The sequence below is a fragment of the Vairimorpha necatrix genome, chromosome 3, assembly GCF_036630325.1.
Source record: "Vairimorpha necatrix chromosome 3, complete sequence".
NCBI classification, from domain to species: Eukaryota; Fungi; Microsporidia; family Nosematidae; genus Vairimorpha; species Vairimorpha necatrix.
This window is the reverse complement of record NC_088818.1, coordinates 389,768-415,318: the sequence shown is the minus strand read 5'-3', so window position 1 is coordinate 415,318 and position 25,551 is coordinate 389,768. Positions and strand designations below refer to the sequence as shown.

Sequence of the window (25,551 nt, the reverse complement as noted above, 5' to 3'; positions counted from 1 at the left end):
AGGTCCTCCATAAAAAATAACATTTGAAGCCCTCTTCCCTTTCTTTGTGATGTCTGTGACAATACTTTAAGATTAAAATGAAAATAATATCTTACAAATAAATATTTTAAGTACACTACATTATTTTACTTTTTATTTGTAAAAAAAACTATGGCCCCATATGCTTTATTATTTTTATCCAATAATATGTACTGAATCATTGTTTCATCCAAAAGAATTAAAGACATTAAAAGCGAACATCATATCACAAGATAATCAAGATAAAAGAATCTATAGTACAAATATGAATGATATCAATCTTCATATAAAAAAAAGAAAAAGATCAGAAAATTGGGAAACCCTTTCACCCAAACTAACACCGACAACAATATATACATTAAAAGAAGCATATACACAATCTAATGATGAATATAATTCGTGTCCTAAGCGGTTATGTGAAAATCCAAGTTTACAACACGAAAAAACAAATCAAAATAAAAATAATGAAAACGATCAGACATATGGTACCTTTCATAAATTGGCATTAGAAATGATACAAGAACAAACTAAACAATGGGATTTTGATGATGAAAAACTGATATTTGAAACTATTAAAATAAATTGCGAAAAAACCACAAAAGAAACTACAGATTTTATTAGCACAAAAAATATAATAAACGGTTATTTTTACAGTTTTACTTTGGATTTAAGCCCGCAATTGACTAAAATTAATAATTTAATAGAAAAAATTGAAATAAATGAAAGATCCAAAAATGGATTACAAGAACAAATGCTTTTTTTTGAGCATTGCTTTGCATGTATAATAAAGATGCCTCCTCATAATGTAAGATTTAGATCAAACAGTGCAAGATTTATTTATAAATATAGAAATATACCACTTAGACTAAATATCTTGTATGACTATGGCAACATAATACAGAAGTTTAATCATTTTATGCAAAATATAGACAAAGCATGCAATAATCAGCTGACCGAAAATGAAAAAAACCCACTAAGCAAAGTTAATGATAAAATAAAAACATTACACAGAGATTTGCCCTCATTAAGTACAAATTGTATGATTGCTGTTTCGGCACTTGAAAAGCTTCGACTAGCTTATAAATAAAAATTAAAGTAAAAAATATTTTTATATGTCTAAAACTCTTATAAGATATTTGAAATATAATATATAAAACAAGTATCAATATTCAAAAAAAAAACATGTAGAAATTGAAATTATCTTTTGAACAATATAAACTAGAATGTTTTTTTTTGTATAGTGGTTTACACCCCAGAAATATAAGCTTACTTAAGAAGTTTGATCAATAGGGTGCATAGGATACGTATTTATGCAAATGCAATGATACAACAAATATAGAGCAGTTTTTGCAAAAAACAAAGCATAAGGCTATTATATCAAATTTTAGATAGATAGAATAAAAAAAAATAGACAGGCAGTTATAATGTTTAATATAAATTAAAGTCACATTTTAAATAAAGTATATTTGTATCCTAAAAAAAATTCTGTACGTTGTTTTTTTAGTGAAATTGTAAATAATTAATCATTTTTAAGAACAATTAGTAGAAACTTTTTTTTGTGTAATATATGGGTACAATTGCATATGAGGTAAGAGTCTATCTTTATATTGAAAAACTTTAATTCAGAACATTTTTAAGGATGACATTATATGCAATAAATTATAAACTTAAATATCACTGTATAATGTCATAGCAATAAAGTCGGTATCCTAGAATACATTTTGCGGGCTTTCTTTTCGAAATATTTGATTTCTCAAATGTATATATAATATATATTATATTATATAAGACTAACTTTTAGCGAATTTACTTCTAATTCTCAAGAATGCCAGTTTTTAAGAGGATAATTGTATAGTTTGAGAATAAATCTGGAAAATATTATAAGTTTTGTAAACTATATAGTTTTATAATTAACACAATAGCAATCTTTTCACTACAAATTAACACTTTTTTTTAAAAAAGTTTAGCTTTTTTAGGTAAACTAATCTAAAGTAGGCTAAAGTCGCCTGAAAGACGGCGGTTTGCTAAATTAAATTATGAACCTACCGTATAAAGTTGTTTCAAGTTAAAAAAAGGTTTTAAGCTAATTGTTTTCTTCTTCTTTTTATCAATGGTAACAAATATGCTAGATCCGAAGCAATCATCAGTTGTAAAAAATAGAAATATATATATATCAAGACGTTGGGATAAATGTTTCCCTGTGGATTTCTTAAGAAGTCTATGATTTTTTTATTATTAAGTGTGATCGAACGTTAGATTTTGATTTATAAAAAAAAACACAACGGGATGATATAATCTAATCGTTTTCATTATGTGCTAAATTTGGCTTCAATAAGTCAAAAAAATACGTAAACACAGCATATGAGATTATGAAAAAGTTCGAGCTTGAATACGAGAACATATAGAAATAAATTATAATAAACCTGATATTTTTGTGTTCGACAAAATAAATGAGAAACATTAATAGTAGAAGTTTAATACAAACAGGATCAATTTGCATATACAAATAAAAAAACTAAAAACATATTTTTTTTCTAATTAGTCTACAAGTCGTTACAGAAATAGTTTTATTGTGGCGACTAAATATCACATAAGGTAAATCGGGAAACAAACATTAAGAATTTTCTTGAATCATAGATTCGTTGTAATGTGAAAAGGTAGACATTAGATTTTTTTTTATTTGAAGAAAAAAATATAACAAGGGATACACCGTAGAAGATGACATAAGTGCACTTACTGAGACGAAATTGTTCAAAATCGCGGGAATGTTAGTAAGTATAAATCATTAATAATACCACAGTACCTAAAAATACCTTGTATATTAGTAGACGAACCGTAAATATAAATATCTTAAAATTAACTAAATATAAATAAACCCTATATAAAATTCTTAAAATCTTTTATTATATATTTTTAGATAAGATCTTGTATTTTACATAATAATATTTTACAATGTTTTTTAACCTTGTCTTTACATTTTCTTTTTATTTTTGCCCTGGCTTGGCATGCGCATTCCTTTCTTCTTTTTTATTTTGCGAGTATTCAGACTTGAAGATGTAGCGTTGCCTTCGACTTCTCCCGTGGGCACATTTTTACTTTCTACAAACAAAGATTTATTCTCCCTTGTCTCCTCACTGTCTTCATAAAGAACTTGATTGAGTTTATTTTCTAACTCTTGATTTTGTATAATTGCATTTTGTTTGTATAATTTTTTCAGGTTTTCTATTTTTATCAATTCATTTACAGTATCTTGGTCAATTTCTTCCTTTGCTTCCTCCTTTGAAATATTTGGCTCTACATTTACTCGCTTCTGCTCAATTTCTTCTTTTACTTTTTTGTCCTCATTTATTATACTTGGTTCTTTTTCTTGCTGTTCATTAATGATACTCGGTCCTTTTAATATTTCTATCTCATTATGTTTTTGTCTTTCCTCCACTTGTGTCTTATTTTCTTCATTTTTCTGTATTAATGAAATCTTCTCTTTATTGCTTACTTCTTCGTACGAATATGGTCGGCTTATTCTACTATTCATAATTTGTTCTAGTAGGGACTTGTTAGATTTCCCTTCACTCTGCACACTAGTGTATTCAGAGATCACCGAGTCTTTACTTTTCTTTTTTTGACCTTTTTCTTCTTTTTTCTTTCTTTTTGTCAGTGACAAATTCACTTTATCTGAGTCATTTGGAGTAAATGTCCCATTTTCCAATATACTTCCTAGGCTTAAAATGCTTTCAATTATTTTTGAGTCCTGTAGACAATCTTTATCTTCGATATCTTCGAGTTTTATACCCGAAGAAAGTGTTTCTTCGGTGTGGAAACTACTGTCTATGAAGAAGTCTGTGTTTGTTTTATAGTTTCTTTGAGGTGGTGCACTGTTTTGCTCATTAATGTTATTTATTGCGCTTTGAAAGGATTCTGCAGTTTTCTTTATTGATTTTTGAATATCTTCTGCAGATTTTTCAGAGTCATTAGATTTGAACTTTCTATCAAAATTGTCTTCTTCTTTTGTGTTTAAAATACAAATTTCTAAATCAGATTCTTCTTTTGTTTTAGATTTTTCTTCTATTTTGATTATTTCTTCAATATTATCTTCTAGAAAAATGTGCTCATAGGGACTGTCAACAAGCTTTCCTTTATCATATGTCATGTCAAATGTATTTTCCTTTTCAAAGGCTCCCTTAAATTTACTTTCTTTGTTTTGTGACTTGTCAAAACGGAAAGAACTTGACACTATTTCTATGTCTTCGCTATCTTCCTCTTTTGTTTGGCTTTTTAATGTTGCCTGTGTAATTTGACTTCTTATAGAAAGATTACCTTTATCTTCTAAGTTATTTTTAACTTCTAATAAAACATTTTCTTCTAGATCAGACTCTTCTGAGATATTTTTATTTTCTTCTGTTTCGTCGTCTTCTGAAATATTTTTATTTTCTTCTGTTTCGTCGTCTTCTGAAATATTTTTATTTTCTTCTGTGTCGTCGTCTTCTGATATATTTTTATTTTCTTCTGTGTCGTCGTCTTCTGATATATTTTTATTTTCTTCTAGATCAAACTCTTCTGATATATTTTCAGATTCTTCAGACTTATTTTCAGTTTCTTCTATATCATTTTCTTCTGATTGTTCTTGATCAGCTAAATAATTTTCTTCTATGTTTTCATCGCCTGATTGAGCATTTGACAATTGTATATTTTCCTCCTCTTCGTTACTAAATATCTTATTATATAACTTATCAAAGGGTGTCAATACCATATCTCCATCTAAATCACTAGTCTTAAGCTTCTCAGCCCCAAATATCTCTGTAAGTTGTCTTATAATTATTTCCTCCCAGTCATTAGGGAAGCCTTTACTAAACTTAGACAATTCAGTAATCTCAAATCTAGAATGAGGCGGATTTCTTATTATTTCACTATTCCCTTTTAAGAAATAAAGCGAGTTGGCTGTGACTACAACCAAAGATCCCTGAATATTCAAAATGGGCGAGCTTTGTATCAAATTATTGTCGTCTAAGTATCCATTGATACTTATCCAATATTTATATTTAATACGAGGGTTATTATTCTTGACGAAGCTTATATACCATCTACTAAGTCTTTTCTTATCATTTCTTGTGTATCTTTTTAATCTAGGAGTTCTTTTCTTGAATATTGTGTAGTCTTTTAGATTTTCAAATTCTTTTGTTCTTAAAATGTCTTCTTTTTGATTCATCGTGGGGTCAAAAAAAAAGAAAATTAAAATAACAAGATTATGAAAAAAGATACTGGCAAGTGATCAAAATTAATAATAATGTTCATTATTTATGTAAAAAAAAATTATATTTATATTTTAAAAAGGTAAACTTTATTTAATTATGAATGAGTTTAATAAATTTAAAAATGTATCAAGTATCTTATTGATATTATGTTTATGATCATCATCGCAACGTCATCTTAGATCATAAAAATTTATCTTTTTTGACAAACAAATTATTAAATATTCATGATAATATAATTAAATAATTAACACATTTATAAATTCCAAGAGGCAAATTACTTTACATCCTTTTGTGCATAAAGAATGCTTTATTTTATACTTTGCTTCTTATGATTCAAAGTTAAAAACGGGAAAAAGAAAAAAAGTCATAAACAACTAAAAGAAAATACTTTTACGAACAAGTTTCGTCACATTAAAAATTTGCATCTTTATAAAAATTGAGATTTTATGCATAATTGATGATAACTAAAAAAACCACATATTATTTATGAATAAAATGTATCAACTATATTTAATTTTACTAAGGTAAAATAAAAATACTTTTTTTAAATTAAATTTAGTCATCATTCATGTAATCAGGCGAATATAATTTATCTCTAAATATACACACTTTAAAAAGTAATTTCTTTGCTTAAAAAATCATATTTTCTTCTTTTAATTTTTTTGTACCCGGATGAGAATTTTATCAATATATTTAAAAATCAATGAGATTTTCGTTTTTAAAACAAGAAATCATGCGCTATTAACATATATTATGTAAATTTTAATCAAAATTTCCCCTTTTAAATTATTAATAGTCGCCAAAAAAAAATTTATTTTTTTTAATGTTCTATTAAATATGGACCTTACCAGAACAATTTGAAAAATTTGATTATGTATACTTTGTTCTTTAGACATCAAAAAAAGCAATTTTACACCTAAGTTAAAAATATGTTTTGTGTCTTATTATATTTAATCTACTAAAAAAAAATATTCCAAATGCGATTGAACGCCTAAAATTGGAAAATCTAAAAAAATAAAATTCACTTATACTTGACATACTTAAAAACTATCCAAAGGACATAATAACGGTTATAAAATTTAAATGCTATTAAATATTTTTAAAAATAAATTTTATGATGAACAAATTTTTTTTTATTTAGAAAATCTCTCAAAAAACGGAAAATTAAAAAAGGAATAATTTCATATGTTACTAAAAGGAGAGCTGAGGTATGTAGAAGGCTTTCTTTCTGAAGAAAAACTATTTTGATTGTCATATTTTATCTATTTAAAATTTCTTAAATAGTTTTAGTCTGGATCTAAAACAGACCGGTTTTAGATCATTATCAATTGTGTCTTATTTTATGTTCAGTCTTAATAATAGCGTGTGTAACACGTCGAGTAGCATTTATATGTCAATTTTTAAACCAATAAGAATTACATTTGCTTTTTTTGTTTTTTTCTCTCCTATATTCTTTCCTTTCACTCCTATATTCTTTTTTTTTCACTCCTATAATTTTTTTTAATAATCCCATTATGTTTATATATTTTTATCTAATAGTATGTATTGAAAATATAAATCAATCATACGAATCAAATACATTGCAATCTAATGTTTTATCACAAAACATTCAAAATGAGATAAACTCAAATATAGACGATAAAAATTTTGTATTAAAAAAGAAAAAAAGATTGGAAATTGCTCAACCATTTTCAACAAGACTAAAAACGACAAAAAGATATATAAATAGAACAGAAAATTTGCAATATAATGCTGATTCTACATCATTTGCATACAACTTAAGCGAGAATCCAAATACGCGGCTTGAGGAATTTTTTAAGATTAAAGATACAATTGATAAAATGACATTAGAAATTATACAAAATAAAATTGAAGCGTGGAAGGAAGAAGATAGTAAAGAATTAATCGGGAAAGCTATCATTCATCCACTATCAAATACAGATAAAGAAATAGATTTCAAGAATGTTGAAAATCAAATAAAAAGAATTTTCAACAGTTTTAGTTTTGGCATGAAAACGCAATTAGATAAAATAAAACATCTTTTCGCAAAAAGTTCGCTAGACGATAAGTTAAAAAAAATGTTTAATGAAAAATTGCAATTTTTTGTTTATTGCTTCGACTATATAAGAAAAATGCCTCCTCATATAAAAAATACTCCATATTCAATCGCTGAATATATTTATATATTTAAGAATATACCCAAAAGATTAAATATCTTGTTTTATGAGTTTAATATACTGGGAAAATTTAAACGTTTTGAAATATATTTAGATAAAGCACAAGTGAATATGTTAACAAACGACGAAAAAGAATTATTACGCGAAATTTATGGTAAATTATACGATTTATATCAAGAATTGGAATCATTAAGAAAATGTTGTGAGATTGCTACTTTATTACTTGAAGGCGTAGATTAAGATATGAATAGTAGAATAAAAAATTTTATCTTAATTTGCATAAAATTTAACAAAAAATTTTCATTATATTTACGACGCCTTTTACAATATTCTTAGATAAAACATACACTATATTGATATATTTTTTACAAGCATATCTTGTGATATTTATATTGAAAAGTATTTTGTATATGATTCTGCGATCCGATCTATAAAATGACACTAGAAAGCTTGATAATATACGAGCCTAGAGATGTAAAATTATGCAGAATAAATATATTAGATAAATATTAAGCGGGTCGGGGATGCCATTAGTTACTCCTCTAATGATCGGAAAAAAATAAGAATGCACCAAAAAATGCTATTACAATTTTTAACTCACATTATAAAAAAAATAAATATTTCAATCATTTGATTCTGATATACAATTAATTTTTGTAAATTTTTAAATCTAATGTTGTCAAAAATAATATATTTTTAAAGAACAAAAAGTTTTAGAAAAAATTAAAAAATAGTAGTTCAATAATGATGACTACGTCTTGATGGCAATTTGTGTGTGAAAATCCGACTAAAAACATAATTTATTCATTAAATTTTTTAGGGCCTGAAGAAAATCTACAGTAGGAGTTTGCAAACTTTTGTTTTGAAGGTTCTTATACCTAGGTATATATCATAAAAATTTTTTATAAATCGCTGCTTTGTGCTAAGGTGGCATAAATTTGTGAATGTCTCATTTTTGACGAATTAATTATCAAGATTATAGAATAGATCTGTGTGTAGCCAAATATAAATTGCATAGAATTGTCAAAGTACATTTTACTTCCGATCTTTAAAAAATGTGGAACTGTGAAAGCATTGATAGATTATGATTGAATATTTTGCGAGGAAAAAACATTCAAATTGTAATTTTACGTTTTAATACAAACAAATAAAAATATCATATTGTGTGGTTAAATGAATGCATCGCATTATAAGTCCTATGTTTTTTATCTCGATAACATAATATACGTATAGTTGGGCTTGTAAACACCACTGATTCCGACACTAAACTACAATATCTTATAAACATAATTCTAGTTATAAACAAGTGTGATTACTTTTTATACTGAGCTAAAATAAAAATTTTTTTATTAAACATACATAAGTCTAGATAAATAAAAAGTACAATAAAGAGTATAAAATAATGCAAATAGAAATAATTTTATATATTGTACTTAGCAATAGATCATAAATATTTAGTTTTCATGTATTAATGTAATTTTGAATGGATTTTAGCCATTTTTTTTGTATTGTATTTTCGAATAAGAATAGATTATTTTGCTCTTTAAACTGTGATGAATTATTTAATATCATTTTTTTGTACTTTTTTACATAAATTTAACTTCAAAAATATTTAGGTTAAAATTTTCTAGTACAACTAAGAATCACATATTTGCAGTTTTGCACATAGAAAAAAAATTTAGACTCTAATGAAAAAAATTAAACATGACTCGAATTTTGTATATATTACATGTTAAATTTTATTTTTTCTTTTACGACTTCGTAGTACGTATTAATGAAGCATTTGTTTTATCATTAATCTGATTTCATTCTAATCCATCGATTCATTATTTTTAAGACGTTTTTTTTTTATAAATTTTCAATAAAAATAAAAAACAATAAATGTTAAATATGCTGATGAATGAGCATTTGAAGTCTATTTAAATCTTCTTGATATGAATTAAATTTTAGTTGCTTTCAAATTTTATCTTCTCCTTTATTCATTTTTTATTTTTTTACCCCTGAAAGAGAAAAGAGGTTTACAAAAAAAACATGACTCAAAAATCTTTGAAATTTGTCTCGTTGAGTTTTTAGACAATTTTAAATATAATAACATGCAATTTACCATAATAAAATTTGGCACTTAAAAAATATTTTGAAAGCACATTTTACATTTCTAAGCTTCACATTTTGAAACTTTAAGTTTTAAATTAGCAAAAGAACAGTTTTACTATGTTTCAAAACAAAGATAAAAATGATGTTTTTTTATATTAATTCAAAATGTAATATATCATGCACTTAATGTGTGCATGTTTATATATCTTAACTTTATATGTTCTCCTTTTTTAAATATTAATATACTGTTTTTATTTAAAGGAGTAATTTATTTACTTTGTTTTTTAGTTAAAACAAATTTCTCCTTTTTTTGAATAAAAATAAAAAAAAATAAACAAGGGCATAAAAATGGATCCATTACAAGAAGCATTAAAAATCAAAGAGAAACAAATATTCTTTACAATACCACCAAGATATGAACAAATCTTTAAGCAAAAGGAATACGATCTTGAGTACTTTGGTCTCACTCTCATGCAGAGAGTTATGGCCTTCGTCGTGTTCTTTGCTATTGGTCTCCTTTCTTTCTTATATGCCATGATGAAAGTCCCTGCTGCTGTGTTTTATCCTGCGTCATTCGCTTTTCCTTATGCTCTGTCAAATTTCATATTCTTTTTTATGTTTGGGTTTATCTTGGGCTTCCGGTCTTATCTCTCAAATTTATTCTCTGAGAAAAAGAGAATGTACACCTCTTTCTTCATCTTAAGTACAATAACTACGATATATTCTACATTGACTATGGGACATTATTTTATTAATTTCTTCTTCTGCTTAGTGCAAATAAGTTCTTTCATTGTATTTGCTTTGACTTTTATTCCTGGAGGAACACATGGAATATCGAGCATGATGTCATTAGTGTTTAAAAAATAAAGAATTATTATCAGTAAATTTATATATATATTTTACTGGCAAATTTACATGTTCAATGTATCATTTTTATTTTGTGTTATAAAGTAAAAAAGATTTAGACCATGCGCGCTAATTATTTTTAAAATATAAGTCAGTTCTTGCTTCAAATAATTATGTAAAGAGACATAACAAGTCTATATTTAGACTTTTGTACAGTGAAAGCATTCGTAGGTCCATTTTGTTAGACCTAAGTAATTTAGTAAGGGTATAAGATAAATTTAGAACCAAAGAACTTGTTGCGTAAGACATAAATGACACCATATAATGATGCCTCGTTCACGAAATATACCACAATTTGCTATGTTATGTCTTTATATCATGTTTTATTCCAATTAAATGTTTTTAAAATCCAATAAAAAAAACTTGCACTTTTATTGATATTAAAAATTTTTGCATAACATGTCTAATTACGTTAGATATAAACTTTGAATAAAAGCTTTTTTATTTAGATCATATTGTTTTTGATGATATTCACATTTACAATGACAAATTACATTATAAGGTTATATTGTTTTTTCAACCAATAATTTTTGTACGGGTATAAACAAATCATTAAATTTTTATTCGAGTCATCTTCATTTGATTATTTTTAATTATAAATGAAGAATAATTCTGTAAAAAATATTTGTGATATAAAATTCATTGTAATAAATTCATAAACAAAGCGATAAGTAACTGGCAATTAATATCTTTAGTGATCTTTGTAAAATGCAATCCTTCGAAAACTCCCTTTACAATTTTTAATCATCAGAGATAGTATTTCCAGAGATAATTTTCGTTTTTAAATAAACTTATGCTTTGATTATGCTATCCGGGCTTATTAAGTTATAGTATGTCTATGGTGATTAATGATAATATAAGTTGATTTTCCTAGACTTGTATTTAACGTATATCTTTGTGGTTTGTTCAGAAATCACGAAAACGAATACTATAGTCCTTGTTGTTTTGTAATATTTGTTATTATTTGGCGTGCGAGTTTTTATCTAACTTCTTTCTAATAAGTATTGTATGCTTATGTTTTATTAATACATATTTATCTGACTCGGAGATTGTCCCATATATAAGTTAAAGACGACTTTATGATCTATACATTTTCTAAATAAGCTAAAAAACTCCAGATGTGTTTAGTAGATCTGAATTTTTTTACAATGCAAGTTAGAGTCCAATATATCAATAGAATATTCAAGAGAATAGAGCAAAAAAAAAATGTAAATTAGTGTATAAATTAGAATATACAGAATAAAAAGACTAAAAAAAAGCATGCGTAAAAGTAAAAAGAAAAGAGGCAATTCACATTTTTTTATATTTTATAAAAAGTCATGTATGATTGACCAATTTTATAAAATTTTTTAAAAAAAAAGTAGAAAATTGTAGGCAAAATTTTTTACACATTAATATTTGCAAAGTACTTAACATTAAATCACATTACAACGTGACCCATAGATATCTAAACTTCAAATCTTCTTGCAAAAGGTTAAACTTGAAGAAAATTTACCTTATAGCTATAGGTAAAAATTTTTTTTGTTCGGGATTAACATATTAGTATTTGTTATTTAAAAATTAAAGATGCACATGTCAAATCTTATGACGTTTGATCATGATATACTTGACATCTGTACTTCATAAAATTATATGCTAATGCATCAAAACGTTTCAAATTTTGCAGACACAGTTGATATATAATATGCTATTAGTAGATTTTTACAAAAAGAGAAAAAAACTATTCCAAGACAATTAAAATACTTAGGTAGCAACTCTATTCCCATAGCAATTAAACATCACGACTTTAACAAATCATATTGTATCAACCCACTTACTTAATTGATAAAAAAATTATTAAATGTCTGGTTTTTATTTGCATTTATTACCTTAAAATTTTTTATTGTCTATCTGAAATATTATTAAAAAGATCTCATTTGTCAATCTAGTATATTTTTTAATGATACTATAGATTATCTTATTTGTCAAATTTATTTGATTACACAATCACCAATGAATATAATAGACAAATAAGTTTATCATTGGTCTCTTCATTTTTCTATGTTTATAAACAAACTTGACTCATATCTTAATGAACAAAATCCCCAATCTAACAAAAATTATCATAACTCTCAGTCCAAAACTCAATAACATCCCGGCTCTTGTATCTTTCATTAACCAAGGCATAACAATCTTCCGTATGAATTTTTCACATGGCACAGAACAAGAGCACAAACTTCTAATTGACAATTTAAGGCAAGCCAGTCAAAAAACCAATACTATAATTACCATTTGTCTTGACACAAAAGGTCAAGAGTTCCGTATAAATCTTACGAAATCTTCAGAAATGAATGTCAAAGACAATGATATTATATTATTTACAAATAAAAAAGATACAGAAGATATTTTTATACCTATAGAAGATTTTAATATTTTGAACAAAGGTATGAAATTTTTTTTGGATGATGGATTTCTAAGTCTAGAGATTTTAGAAGTTAGTACTAATTATATAAAAGCTAAAGCGTTAAATAGTCACAGGTTAAAGAATAATAAAAAGGTAAATTTTCCAGGTATAAAATTTAAAAATTCGGGATTAATTGATATAGATAAAGAAGATATTTTATTTGGTGTTAGAAATCAAGTAGATGTGATATTTGGTTCTTTTATATTAAATAAAGAAGATGTATTAAAGATTAAAGAGTTATGTGGTGATATACCAGTGTATTCGAAGATAGAAGCTATTAAAGGTGTAGAGAATATTGATGATATAATTGATAATTCTGATGGGATTATGGTAGCCAGAGGAGATTTGGGAGTAGAGACAGGGTTTGTTGAGATGTTTGGTGTTATGAAAACATTAGTAAAGAAGTGTAGAGAGAAGTTTAGGCCGGTAATTTGTGCTACACAAATGTTGGAGAGTATGACTACTAGTACTATACCTTTAAGATCAGAGATAAGTGACATAGGAAATGCAGTATTAGACGAGTATGACTCATTAATGCTTAGTGGAGAGACAGCAGTCGGGGATTTCCCATATTTATGCACTGCATTTATGCAGAATATTATCAGAAATGCCGAAGAGCATGCCTCTAAAAAGAAATGTAGTAAGTGCCCGTTTATAAATCAAATTGATTCTTGTATTATACTTGAGACTAGTAGTCACAGTATTATTAAGTCACTGTATAATAAAAGACTGGGAGTAAATATTTATGTAATTTCTGAAGATCGGAGATTTCTCTCAATTATAAATTTGTACAGAGGAATTATTCCGCTACAGAAATCTGAGGAATCTGTAGAAGAAATAGGTAAGAAATTAAAAGAAGAACATGGATATAAAAAGATTATGCATTTTTCATTTAACAATGAGACCGAGGATCTTCAAACAATAAACATATTAAATTGAATTACCGTAATGTATTTGGCTAAAGTCTACTGAGGCCATGTATTTGTGCAATAGTAAATTATCGATATTTTAGAAACAAATGTCCGTGTTTAAATTATATTGTATAATAAATGCTATAATATTTTTTATTTAGAGATTTATTTTATCCAAGTAGTAATTCATATATTATACATATTATATTCACTATAATAAGTGGTATTCTTAATACTGTCCTTATTCCATTAATCATATCCACCACTTTCTGCCTTTTCTCGCCCAAGAGACTCCTGTTTTCCTGACCTAAAGGCAGGCCGATTTTACTGAGAAATCTTTTGTCATCCAAAATGACCACAGAATTTGCCAGTAAAATGAAGCCATAAAACATAGTAAAAAGGCCGAACATGGGGTCAAAAAAGCAAGTATTTTGAAATCAAAACATAAATAGTAAATTGCATAATATAAACACAAAATAATATTAGCGAATGTATTTCACAGTTTAAAAAATATCTAGCAAATAGCGCGATGCAGTTTGATAGATCATTTTCAATTACATAAGAAAAGGTGCGATTCGCAATTTAAAGTAGTATAAATTTCAGTCGAGAAAAATTTGAACAAAAAATGGGATAACTTATATATGTTTTTTATGTTAAATTTTTTAGACTCTGTTCATAATTTTTCGATGCTTAAATGTATTTTATTATGTGGAAGGGTTACATAAATTTCAACCCCAAATTCTTGCGATATTTAGGAACTAAGTTTTTCAAAAATAAGAATTTTTTAAAAATGCATTAACATAAAGATACGCACTTATAATTTCAATTTTTTAAATCTGGATTTGATATTATCAATATACTAAATAGACTGAAGTTATTTAGAACATGAGAAGGGTAAAAAATTAAAAAAAAGTTCTTTTCCGAACTAAGATAATACTTATTGTCCCCCTTTTTTTCTATGGGGACTCGGAGTAAAGACAAAAGTGACATTTACTACAAATTAAGTAAAGAAAATGGCTACAGAGCAAGAAGTGTCTAAAAATTGAAGCACATAGACGACTCTTATGATATATTCTCCAATATATCAAATATAGTTGATTTATGTGGAGCCCCAGGCTCTTGGTCTCAATATTGTCAACAGAACAAATTAAGAAATAATAAGTTGAAGATTGTCACTGTCGATTTACAAGACATAGAGCCAATAGAAGATGTCTTTATTCTTAAAGAAGATATTACTACACAATCTTGTGTGGATAAAATTCTGGCCTATTTCGGAGACGAGAAAGTCGATCTCTGTTTGTGTGACGGGGCGCCCGACATGACAGGCATCCACGACGTGGATGAATATTTCCAGTACCAACTTGTTTCTAAAGCACTAGAAATATCTTTAAAGATTAGTAAAATAGGTGGGAGTTTTATAGGCAAGATATTTAGAGGGAAATATACTAAATATGTAGTGAGTATGTTTAAGAAGCATTATGAAGAAGTAAGAGTATTAAAGCCTAAGGCCAGTAGACACAATTCTATAGAGTGTTTTATATATTGTAAAGGGAAATATGAACATCAACGAGACTGCTTTCCTGTAGAAGATTTCGAAGTTATTGGGTGTGGAGATGGACCAGATAGTGACATGACTAGAAATTTAGTGGAGAAAATGACACTTAAGCCCCTCACTCAGCCCATAAATCCACCCTACAAGGACTCCATAGACAAGCGTAGGGCCAACTAAGGAGAAATAAAAGACTAGACCCTTTTAAAGGGTTTTTATATTTTAAAGGGGTCTATTCATTTTAAGGGTCTATTCATTTTAAAGGAGGCCCCTTTAAAAGGCTTTTTAAATTTAAAGGGTCTATTTATTTTAAAGGGTCTTTCAAATGAGGCAAATACAGCCCAAAATATTTAAATAAATTTTAATTATAAATCTATAATTTATTTTCTATATCATACTCCTTTATTATAAAGGAGATCTTCTTTAATATTAATTCCCCTCTCTTTTTACCCTATGAAATCTGTTACTATTATTATTGACAATATCAACCAAGACTTCTCTCATAATAGAAATACTCCAGAGTGGGAATTAATCATGTCTGCTGACAAAGTAGTCTTGATCTACATAGAGACACAGAGATGGTTCCCTATAAATGACCCCCAGACAATATGCGCCTCTATAAATTCCCTGAATTCTAAAAAGGGAATAGAAAGGCGGAATATTATAGCCCTTTTAAAGAGCCTTGAGTTCGCTGTAAAGATCAATAATAAGAAGGCCGAGGTGATTAAATTAATATTACTGGGAGATGAGAAGTACAAGATTACTAAGTGTGTGTCACAATTGAAGACAGATTTGATTATAGTATTTCTACCCAAGAAGAGGAATATATTTGAGAGGATATTTAGTAAGACCAATGGGACATTATTAGTAGAAGAACTAGGTATACCAGTACTGACACTTAAACAAGCAATCTAGATATATTTCAAAAATATATATATCTATATAATATTATTACAATATTCTTTATATAATATTTAATTTTCTTTATATAATTCTTATATATCTTAAGCTAGTACTTATACTATACTATTACAATACAATATTCTTTATATATAATATTCTTTATATAATTCTTTTATATCTTAAACTAGTACTTGTTTATACGCTCACATATAAATTCAGAAATACTGTCTAAATATTCTTTATCATTTTTATCATTAAACTTAGTCTTAAACTTAGGGTTAAATTTATACTCTGGACTAAAATATGAATAAAAAGGATTATCTTCTGGTATCTCATCAGGAATATCTTCATTACACAAGACACTGGTCTCATAAGCCCAACATCTCGCCACATTACACAGGGTATATCCTCCTCCGCCTAGTATTATTAGTGGTAAATTATAAGTCTTAATAAACCTAATACATGAGGCATGGCCATATATCGACAGATTAAACATACCAAGTCGATCAGCCCCCAAGGAATCAGCCCCACACTGCATGACCAAGACATCAGGCCTGAACTTCTTAATACACTCGTCTACTATGGGCTCAAAGACATACTGATAAGATTCATCAGTAATACCAGAGAGAAGAGGGACATTTACTGCCTTATGATTAGTAGTAATAAGAGACCCCGTCTCTGGGAAGAAGCCATTCCCGAATTTGTGGAAGGACAGAGTCAGGACTCTGTCCTCCAGAAGAAAGGCGTCTTCTACCCCGTCCCCGTGGTGTACATCTATGTCTATGTACATGACCCTCTGATGAACTTTAAGTAACTCCAAGATAGACATGACAATATCATTGACATAACAAAACCCACTAGGCTCAAGTAAATGAGCATGGTGAAGACCCCCTGCCCAATTTATGACTATATCAAAATCTTTATTATTAATATATCTCGCGGCATTTATAGAGGCAGAGGAATATTTCACACAGAAGTCTTTTAAGCCTTCAAAAGAAGGGCAGTCTGATGTCTCAGTCTCCCCTAGACTATTAAAATAGTCTCTTGAGTGGTAAGTAAGATCTTCTACTTGGGGTTTAATGATAGTCATCTTTTTGTCTAGGCCCAGAGATTTGACCAGTGAGTGGGTGACCATAATTCTGAAAGGCTTCATTGGGTGCTTTGGGCCGTAGTGGTAAAGGCCGACAGTGTCATCGTATAAATAACCAATTTTCATGGGGTGAAAATAAAAAAGAAATAAATTACTAGCGTATAATACTCCCATAGTCAAAATAAAGTACTAGCGTATAATAACCCCGAAGTTAAAAGATTTGATTATCTTGCGACTAGCGTATAATACTATCATAGTCGAAATAAATTACTAGCGTATGCTTTCCCGTTTTAAAAACGAAGTGGGTGTTTTCTTGATCTTATTTAAAATCTGTAATATATGTAAATATATTTATAAGTTTATATTTCGCCTTCTTCTTTGGTCTCTTCATATCTCTCTATACTTCTCTTGTCATGTTCACTTACAAATTTACTAAATCTTTCTTCTAACTTGTCTATAAAGCAATAATAAATATTCTCGGGACTCATACGAGTCCCTTCTAAAATATTAAAACATTTTAAATCTCTGACTAATGGCAGAAGATCTTTATAATCCATTTTATAATAAATCTTATCTTCATAATACAAATCACAAATAAAAAAATAAAACTCAAGACAGACTTCTTTTAAATTATCTGGGTCATATTGTTTTAGTAAGAAATAATAATATTCAATTGAGATATCATCTGGAATATCTTTAAAAGATAATTTTGGGAAATTTCTACTTCTATTGTAAACATAAAATTCATATAAATCTAACATATTATTATTATTATTAATATTATTAATATTATTATTATTAATAATATGAGATTTAGTTATGAATTCATTGTATGATTTTATATTATCATCTAATTGATTGACTAATTTGGTCTTTCTTATAAATTCACGATTCTTAAAATATCCATAAAGAATTCTTCGTAAATGACATTTATCTATGGCATTGTAAAGTGGTGTGCCGTATAAATCATAAATACAGTCTTGTAGAGAAGAGTAGTTTTTTATGTCAAGATTGTTTATGAGAATCCTTTTGGCATTTTTGAAATTTGTAATTTTCAAATTTTCGTCGTTTGAAATTATCAGATTTTTCTCCATGGCATAAAAAAAAAAGAAAAAAATTTATAGGAAAATGCATAAAATAAATTTAAGCGATTTTTTAGCCAGAAATGCTTAAGGACATCTCGATGGATACATATAAAATATCGAGAACGAGGCCCTTGAATAAGTTTATAATTCCAAAGAAATTAAATCCCAAGTTACAGTGTATTTATTTGATGAAACTTGTGTAAGTACAACTATAAGAGGGATCTAGTGCAGAAACGCACCTTAAGGCCGAAAAACAATTTTATTTTGTGGTGACTTAATGATACATAAGAGTAGCTGTTAGTCAGTGTTTATGACTTGCGCACTCTAAATGGATCTTTCTTAAAGTAACTAGACGAAGTAGGGCAATAAAAAGACGCGTTTACTATAATCTTAAAGATTCTGTAACACGGTGGCTTAAATTGGTGAGAGATAAGTTGTCAACGCAGTCCAATAAAAAGGCCTGGAATGTAGCAGTTTGTGCAATACAGATGATTGTAGGGACCTTTGAGATAGTACGATGATGTCTGTTTGATTTATAAAAATCCACGCCCGTTTAGTATATCTGCCGTGAGGTCACTATAAGCTCGATTTGAGGTATAAATGGAAATCATCTGGAGAAAAAAAAACAATGGGTACGACGAAGCTTGCTGCGCCAAAAAGTTGTATAAAAAGGGGTTGTTTAAAAATTCCACAGCATCAATAGACAAGGTTTGCACTAGATACTTCTATAATGTAAGATCTCAACTACCATACACTTGCAAAAAACAGTGCTATAAACAAGCTTGTATTTTAGTAATTCCACTATAAGCAAAAAGCAAGAACTACAATATTAATCTCAAATTTGAATAAATCAATATATAAAGAATACGTATTTCTTATATGTCAAAGTTAATAAATGTGCGACATTTTGTATTTCGAATAAATTTGTTTCAAGTTTGTTGATTTAAAACACGTTTTTAAATTTTTCATCTTATAATAAACAATATGATATTCCTACTAATCTGCTCTTTTATATTCTCCAAAATAGAGAATACTTGTTCTATTTATAGTGAAGGCACTGTTTTCTTAGAATATTACAATAATTTCGTAGATGAAGATATTCATCTTCTAGATGAATATCTAGAAAAGAATAAATTTGATACTAAAATACAGAAGATTAATTGTTCAAAGTGTACATGTCCCGAATTAGAAGGATTTCCTACATTTAAGATTTATAAAGATCATAAAGAAATCGATTCATTAACAGGACATTTAGAGCATCAAAAGCTAGTACAATTTGTAAATAAAAATATAAACCCTGATCAAAATATAAATAGAGATAATATTGTAGGTATAGTAGAATTAAAGGAAATAGATTTCTACAGTTCATTTGATGGACCGTGGCTGATTCATTTTTATGACAAGCCTTCTGAAGAAATAGACTCTTTACTTATAAAAGTAGCAGGCCATTTTAAAAATAAACTAAAAATAGGAAAAATAAACGAAAAGGAATCTAAAAACATTATAGGCAGGTACAATATCAGAATATTCCCTGTGATATTCGGGATCTATGAAGATCTCTCATCTCCATTCTTGGAAATTTTAAACTTCGAAAATTTAGTAAATTTCTCTAATAAATTAATGAGTCATCCATTTCCAAATATAAATTACGACCAACTACTACAAAAGATAAATACCAATACTCAATTTTATATAGTTTTATACAAAAACGAGAAAACTGCCGACATATTATTTTCAAAATATGCTCATAATTTCAAGTTTAAACTTGAAATGTACAAAACAAATGACCACATTTTATTCGACAAACTAAATCCAAAATATTTTAGTGAAGTAAGTTTGGCACTCTACAAAAATGGTAAATTTCATTTTTACGATCAAGACATTTTTAATGATAAAAATGTTTTAGAATGGATTTTCCATTCACATTTTCCAAATGTAGTGAAAATCAATGACTCGACATTCCACAGCGTGTTCAATGGATTAAAACCAAGTTTCTTACTTCTGACTTATGACGATTATTTAATTGATGAATACGAGAAATTTGCGAAAAATGTACATGCAGGCATGCCATTTGTGAAAATGGTATTTGCTAGTATAAACTTGAATGAATATGTTTTATTTACACAATCATTGTTACCAAATATTGAGATACCTACTATTGTAGTGTATAATCCTTATGAAAAGATATGGTATCATAAAAAGATAATATTAAAAAAGAAGACGTTTAGTGAAGAAGCGGGGAAGATATTGAAAATGTATGAGAGTGGGAAAATGAAAATATTTTATAAGAAAAGAGGGAGCAGGTTTGGGATGATGTTTTGGGTGTTATTGATAACTCTGATTTGTGGTGTAATTTATACAAATGAATATATTTTAAAAAAATAAAACTTTAATTTAAATTAAAATTAATTTAATATTAGAAACGCTTAAGAATACTCATAGAAACATTGTCCAAGAGTTCTGAAAGGGTTTAGAGAATATTAGGGCCTAAAAGTGGGAGCCTGTAACAAGCTTATTGTACTTAAGCGATGTGCCCTAAAACGGGTTGCCTTTATACAAGCTTATACTTCTTAGTAAAGTTGACAACATTTAAAAGAACCAAAAATTAGAATTTTAAATTCAATTATCTCTGTTATACTTCCTTGCAAATAAGAAGCTGGGGAACTCTTGAATAGGAACCAGAGAATTCAGGATCCTAGTTTAACTGGTACTTTAGGATTCAACTCACTAAAACTTCCTCCTATAACTTTTCGGCGCAGAAAGCACGGCCGAAATCATCGGACTTTGGCTCTACTGTGATATTTGTTCATCTATCCCCTAAACGCATCCAAATGACTTTACAGTGATTATACCTAACGAGTATAGTTTAATAACCCAGGAGAGGCATCATTGTATTAGCTTAAAGGCCCTTACAATTTTTGTTTAACGCTCACAGCCTCTTACACTGCCACATCATTAGCTCTTCATTCAATGGGACTATGTTGACTCTTTATATCCCGTAAGTTTCGGCCACCATGTTACAGAATTCTGTAGTATAGGGCCACGAGAAAACTTAAGCTCCACTCCGTCTAGTTAGTGAATTTGGATTGCCACAGTCAACAAGCCTAAGCTTTCTTAAAACGTACCTACAATATGTTTAAGTATAATATTTTATTAAAATTGCTATCGTTCTAAATATAAGTCTCTTATAGCTGTACGTACAAAAGTTTCATCGTTCTAACTTAATAATTATCGTAGACATTTTAATCATCTGAGTTGTTCCAACTGCATCATAGAAGGTAGTAACTTTGGTGTCCCTGTATTATAATTCAGACATTCCAATAGCGTTGCTCCGGCTTCGGCCACAGACATCTCAATTATCCATATCATATATTTTTAACCATGTACAATTTTATGCTCATGCATGATTTAAAAAAAATTAATTTCGTATAAATAAAATAATTTTCATGGCATAAACTTTTATTTTTAAAAATTAAGATCTTTCATTTCAAATTTTTCAATTTTCTCAAATTATCAATAGCATTTTCATATAAAAATTTAAAATCTATAAAAACTTCACAAAACACTTCTGCTAGTGGTATGGAATAATTTAAGAGAAAAAATTCATCTTCTTCTACTTTTTTATTAGCGCTTTCTATACTTGAGCCGCGGAGTTCTTTCTCAAGCTTTCTGCTTCCACACATAAAATCATCAAACTTTTTATAAGATGCACCGATATCTGCTATTTTTATCAACATTTTATAATCAATAATATTCAATTCACTGGCGCTATTGATATTTCGACCTAAATACTTATTTCTAAAAGAGTTAAGGACGTCATTATGTGAAATTAAATTGGTAGATAAGATTAATTCACTTATCAAATTTATATTTTCATCTGTCAAATACCCAGGTAAAAATTCAGACAGTAATTTTTTAATAAATTCTACATGGAGATTTTCTAAGTCGAATTTATTATGCCCAGGCAAATCAGAACCTGGGTGGCCTATGTCATGCAATAGGCAGCAAATCAAAAAGATAAACCTAACTTTTCGTCCAATTTTTGGTCTATCAATAAGTTCTAATAAGATATTCCCATTATACAATGCATTGAACCCATGGGTAGCATTATGATAGGGAATATCATTATATGAACTTATTGCTGCTTCCAAGAAATTGTGCAGATCATTTTGATCAAAATCACATTCCTTACTTAAAATATCATAAGATAACTGAGTTATCTTATGATTATCCAAGATGGAATTATAAGACAAAAACAGCACTTTTAACTGTTTCTTTTCTTCTTTAGTCTTACTCCTCGTCATATTTAATAAAGTGGGCAATAAAATTTATAATATATAAATTTTATTGATTTTATAGTTGAGAATTTGTTTGTCGACAAACAATTTTTGTATACATTTAATTCTTCGTAACAAATTAATCATACTACGAAAAAATCAATTCTTTATTTGCGCTCTATAAAAAACTCATAGTGATATATTTTCTTAAAAATTTAATTTACAGAATTGCCTTATCAAATTATTATAAATTTATTATAATCAGATTTTCCAAATTTATTCTATCTTCATTGTGGATTTTTTGACTTTAACCTAGAAAATTTAATTTATAATTTATTTTACTAATTATTTGTAAAAATAAAAACAAATGTCTGACATAAAAGTTTTTAAAAAAGGAAAGTTTTATTTTAACCTGTTTTTTAAAAGTCTATTACTTTATATTTTAATTAAATCATTAATGAAAAATACTTTGAGAGATATTTACCTTAAAATTTCTTATTAGGAGATGTCTTTGAAATATTTTTTGGATCAATTAATATTTTTAAAAGTAGCCTTATTAATTAACTGCTATTATTTTCTAAGATATCATCCTAGAATTTAAAAAAATGAAAATTTTAAAATCTTGGAAGTGCTCATTTATTTTCTCTTTCACTTTGCACTTGCAAAAGATTATTTCTATTTCTTTACAGTATATTTATTTTCCAGAAATATCATTTGAATTGACCTGAAATGACTGTACAAAATAATTTTTGTCCATCTTAACATATAATATGTTGTTATCCACAATGTTGTTCAATTTTAAAGGGAATTATACCAAACTGTATCGTATAAATAATGAAAAATACTCTAAGTACTTCAGGAAAAATTATCAAAACAAATTTAAAATTTAAACCAATTTAATCAGTAGATCTAGTTTAAGTTTAATTGTTTTTGTAACTGCTATAAAGAATATTAAAATTTTTATTGTATTAGTTTCACAATACCACATTCTTTAAAGGAATAAAAGTGTTTCTATATAATAGATTAAAATGATTACAAGCCTTTATTTGTTTCTATATCGCTAAAATGGTAGCTTTACTCAAGTTTAAAATAAGTTCATATCAAAAATTATTTATTCGTATGTAACGCCAATATATATATATATTTTAAAGATTAAGCTTAGATAATGTATATGACTTAGACACTAAAAAAGCCTGATATATTTGTACTGGACATGGAAAAGTAAATGATACTAATCGTAATAGAAACAACTTCCCGGGATTATTCACGGAAAGTACGATGTCTTAGCAAATGAATTGGACCTAATGTACAAATGTAAAGTTCAAATAATACCATACGTCATGACATGGAACTGAATTGTAACAAAATACCACAGCAATTATATTAATGTTTTCGGTATCGACTAGTACCGAATCTTATATACAAATGAGAAGTATAAAGGAGACACTAGAGAGCAACTCCTTTACCGCCGGCAGAGACATGCCGAGGAAGAATCTGGAACCGAGAACATAGTAGATCCGGCTAGAAGATGGTGCGACCAGATAGAATGCGCGGCAGTGGAGTTAAATTGAAGAAAATAAACTCAATAGCTTAATAAAAAATTATATATCATGTGTCAATGCTTTTATTTTCGACAATGAGTAGTCGAACCTGGTAGCTTACATCAATCTTCACCTTGAGTATTTACTTTTTTGGAATGAAATAGAAGATTTCGTGCCTATCTCGGGTTTATTTATTTTTTGTCGATATTGTGATGCACTCTTTCATAGCTTGATCGTTTTCCATGATCTCCTAAACTGATTGTTATTGTATATTTTAAGCATTTTATAACTAATTATTCTTGGTTATAATTTGAAAAGCATAACACCTCGACTTGTTTTTTAATATAAAATGTACTCGTTGTTTGTTTACGCTTCCTATCCAAATGAGTCCTGGCTTTTTTTTATTTGATTAGAAATTTGTTTATCATGTTTACAGTATGTATATCTATCATATTAGAGCAATAAATTTTCTCGGTCCAGCCTGTTTGTTCCCATGGCCAATTATGAAAAAGAGTTATAATAATTACTTCAATGTTCTTAGCTAAAAACTTGTATATTTTGTGGTAAAGCGCTTCTTTAAAGTTCAACTAGCAGTAGCGGGCATATTCTCCTACAAGCCATACCTGAAAATATATCGTCTAATTTAGGTAAATATTGAATGTATGATGTTAAAAAAAATCTATTTAATATTTCGTTTGTGCTTAAAATTATATAAAAAACCTTGTATAACAGTAAATACCTACAGGATGTATTTTTTAGAGATCCCAGCTCTGTAGTAGAAGACATAACTCCGATTTAGCTTGTCTAATTTCGAGTTCAAAAGCATCAAAAGTTATTCTTTTTTGCGTCTGGAACAACACAGAGGATTAAAATGTCGATTGTCGTTACGTTGATTTGATGAAACTTATGTGTGTCCAGCCACGATGGGATTAGAAATCAGTGTAGAAACGCACCTTAAGGCCGAAAAACAGTATACCCTTGTGGGGACTTAATGATACATAAAAGTACCTGTTAACAGCCAAAATGAAGCCCATGACTAGTGCACACAAGTGTATTATCCTAAAGCGTCTAAGAGGATAGATGGAGTAGAGCAATAATAGGTCTCGTGTTCCCTATCCTACAAGATTTCGTAATATGGTAGTCGAAATTAGGTATATACTGGTGTCAACGCAGCCCAATAAAAACGCCGAGCTGGTGATTTGGCGGTATAATGAGCCATGTGAGCGATAAGGATGATCGTTGGTCCTTTGAATTAGTACGATTATGTTTCTACACGGGCCATAGATGGCGATGCTCGTTTAATATATT

At 27.9% G+C, this 25,551-nt stretch overlaps 12 protein-coding genes across 14 annotated transcripts; 7 read left to right on the top strand and 5 right to left on the bottom strand.

The window, feature by feature from the left end:
• Positions 1-160: 160 nt before the first annotated feature.
• Positions 161-1,105, top strand: VNE69_03125 (uncharacterized protein; the record flags this gene model as incomplete). Of its 2 annotated transcripts, none has more annotated exons than XM_065472979.1 (1): positions 161-1,105. In XM_065472979.1, the coding sequence occupies one exon, from the start codon at positions 161-163 to the stop codon at positions 1,103-1,105; it is 945 nt and encodes a 314-aa protein (XP_065329050.1). The 2 variants fall into 2 exon arrangements, with proteins under 2 accessions (XP_065329050.1, XP_065329051.1); XM_065472978.1 differs by having other exon boundaries at positions 284-1,105.
• Positions 1,106-2,989: 1,884 nt separating this feature from the next.
• Positions 2,990-5,221, bottom strand: VNE69_03124 (SANTA domain-containing protein; the record flags this gene model as incomplete). Its single annotated transcript, XM_065472977.1, has 1 exon — positions 2,990-5,221. One exon carries the CDS (start codon positions 5,219-5,221, stop codon positions 2,990-2,992), a length of 2,232 nt encoding a protein of 743 aa, XP_065329049.1.
• Positions 5,222-6,937: 1,716 nt separating this feature from the next.
• VNE69_03123 (uncharacterized protein) lies at positions 6,938-7,684 on the top strand (the record flags this gene model as incomplete). Its single annotated transcript, XM_065472976.1, has 1 exon — positions 6,938-7,684. The coding sequence occupies one exon, from the start codon at positions 6,938-6,940 to the stop codon at positions 7,682-7,684; it is 747 nt and encodes a 248-aa protein (XP_065329048.1).
• Positions 7,685-9,886: 2,202 nt separating this feature from the next.
• VNE69_03122 (vesicle transport protein) lies at positions 9,887-10,405 on the top strand (the record flags this gene model as incomplete). The annotated part of the gene is made up of 1 exon (XM_065472975.1): positions 9,887-10,405. One exon carries the CDS (start codon positions 9,887-9,889, stop codon positions 10,403-10,405), a length of 519 nt encoding a protein of 172 aa, XP_065329047.1.
• A 2,110-nt stretch (positions 10,406-12,515) lies between these two features.
• On the top strand, positions 12,516-13,826 carry VNE69_03121 (pyruvate kinase (KPYK); the record flags this gene model as incomplete). Its single annotated transcript, XM_065472974.1, has 1 exon — positions 12,516-13,826. The coding sequence occupies one exon, from the start codon at positions 12,516-12,518 to the stop codon at positions 13,824-13,826; it is 1,311 nt and encodes a 436-aa protein (XP_065329046.1).
• Positions 13,827-13,968: 142 nt separating this feature from the next.
• Positions 13,969-14,208, bottom strand: VNE69_03120 (protein transport protein YOS1; the record flags this gene model as incomplete). The annotated part of the gene is made up of 1 exon (XM_065472973.1): positions 13,969-14,208. The coding sequence occupies one exon, from the start codon at positions 14,206-14,208 to the stop codon at positions 13,969-13,971; it is 240 nt and encodes a 79-aa protein (XP_065329045.1).
• A 548-nt stretch (positions 14,209-14,756) lies between these two features.
• Positions 14,757-15,527, top strand: VNE69_03119 (putative tRNA methyltransferase; the record flags this gene model as incomplete). Of its 2 annotated transcripts, XM_065472972.1 has the most annotated exons (2): positions 14,757-14,829; positions 14,893-15,527. In XM_065472972.1, the coding sequence occupies 2 exons, from the start codon at positions 14,757-14,759 to the stop codon at positions 15,525-15,527; spliced, it is 708 nt and encodes a 235-aa protein (XP_065329043.1). The 2 variants fall into 2 exon arrangements, with proteins under 2 accessions (XP_065329043.1, XP_065329044.1); XM_065472971.1 differs by lacking the exon at positions 14,757-14,829 and having other exon boundaries at positions 15,117-15,527.
• A 273-nt stretch (positions 15,528-15,800) lies between these two features.
• VNE69_03118 (universal Stress protein) lies at positions 15,801-16,262 on the top strand (the record flags this gene model as incomplete). Its single annotated transcript, XM_065472970.1, has 1 exon — positions 15,801-16,262. One exon carries the CDS (start codon positions 15,801-15,803, stop codon positions 16,260-16,262), a length of 462 nt encoding a protein of 153 aa, XP_065329042.1.
• Positions 16,263-16,434: 172 nt separating this feature from the next.
• VNE69_03117 (histone deacetlyase 3 (HDAC3)) lies at positions 16,435-17,466 on the bottom strand (the record flags this gene model as incomplete). Its single annotated transcript, XM_065472969.1, has 1 exon — positions 16,435-17,466. The coding sequence occupies one exon, from the start codon at positions 17,464-17,466 to the stop codon at positions 16,435-16,437; it is 1,032 nt and encodes a 343-aa protein (XP_065329041.1).
• Positions 17,467-17,699: 233 nt separating this feature from the next.
• VNE69_03116 (uncharacterized protein) lies at positions 17,700-18,434 on the bottom strand (the record flags this gene model as incomplete). The annotated part of the gene is made up of 1 exon (XM_065472968.1): positions 17,700-18,434. The coding sequence occupies one exon, from the start codon at positions 18,432-18,434 to the stop codon at positions 17,700-17,702; it is 735 nt and encodes a 244-aa protein (XP_065329040.1).
• Positions 18,435-19,409: 975 nt separating this feature from the next.
• VNE69_03115 (thioredoxin domain-containing protein) lies at positions 19,410-20,810 on the top strand (the record flags this gene model as incomplete). The annotated part of the gene is made up of 1 exon (XM_065472967.1): positions 19,410-20,810. One exon carries the CDS (start codon positions 19,410-19,412, stop codon positions 20,808-20,810), a length of 1,401 nt encoding a protein of 466 aa, XP_065329039.1.
• Positions 20,811-21,907: 1,097 nt separating this feature from the next.
• VNE69_03114 (phosphodiesterase) lies at positions 21,908-22,729 on the bottom strand (the record flags this gene model as incomplete). Its single annotated transcript, XM_065472966.1, has 1 exon — positions 21,908-22,729. One exon carries the CDS (start codon positions 22,727-22,729, stop codon positions 21,908-21,910), a length of 822 nt encoding a protein of 273 aa, XP_065329038.1.
• Positions 22,730-25,551: the final 2,822 nt, after the last annotated feature.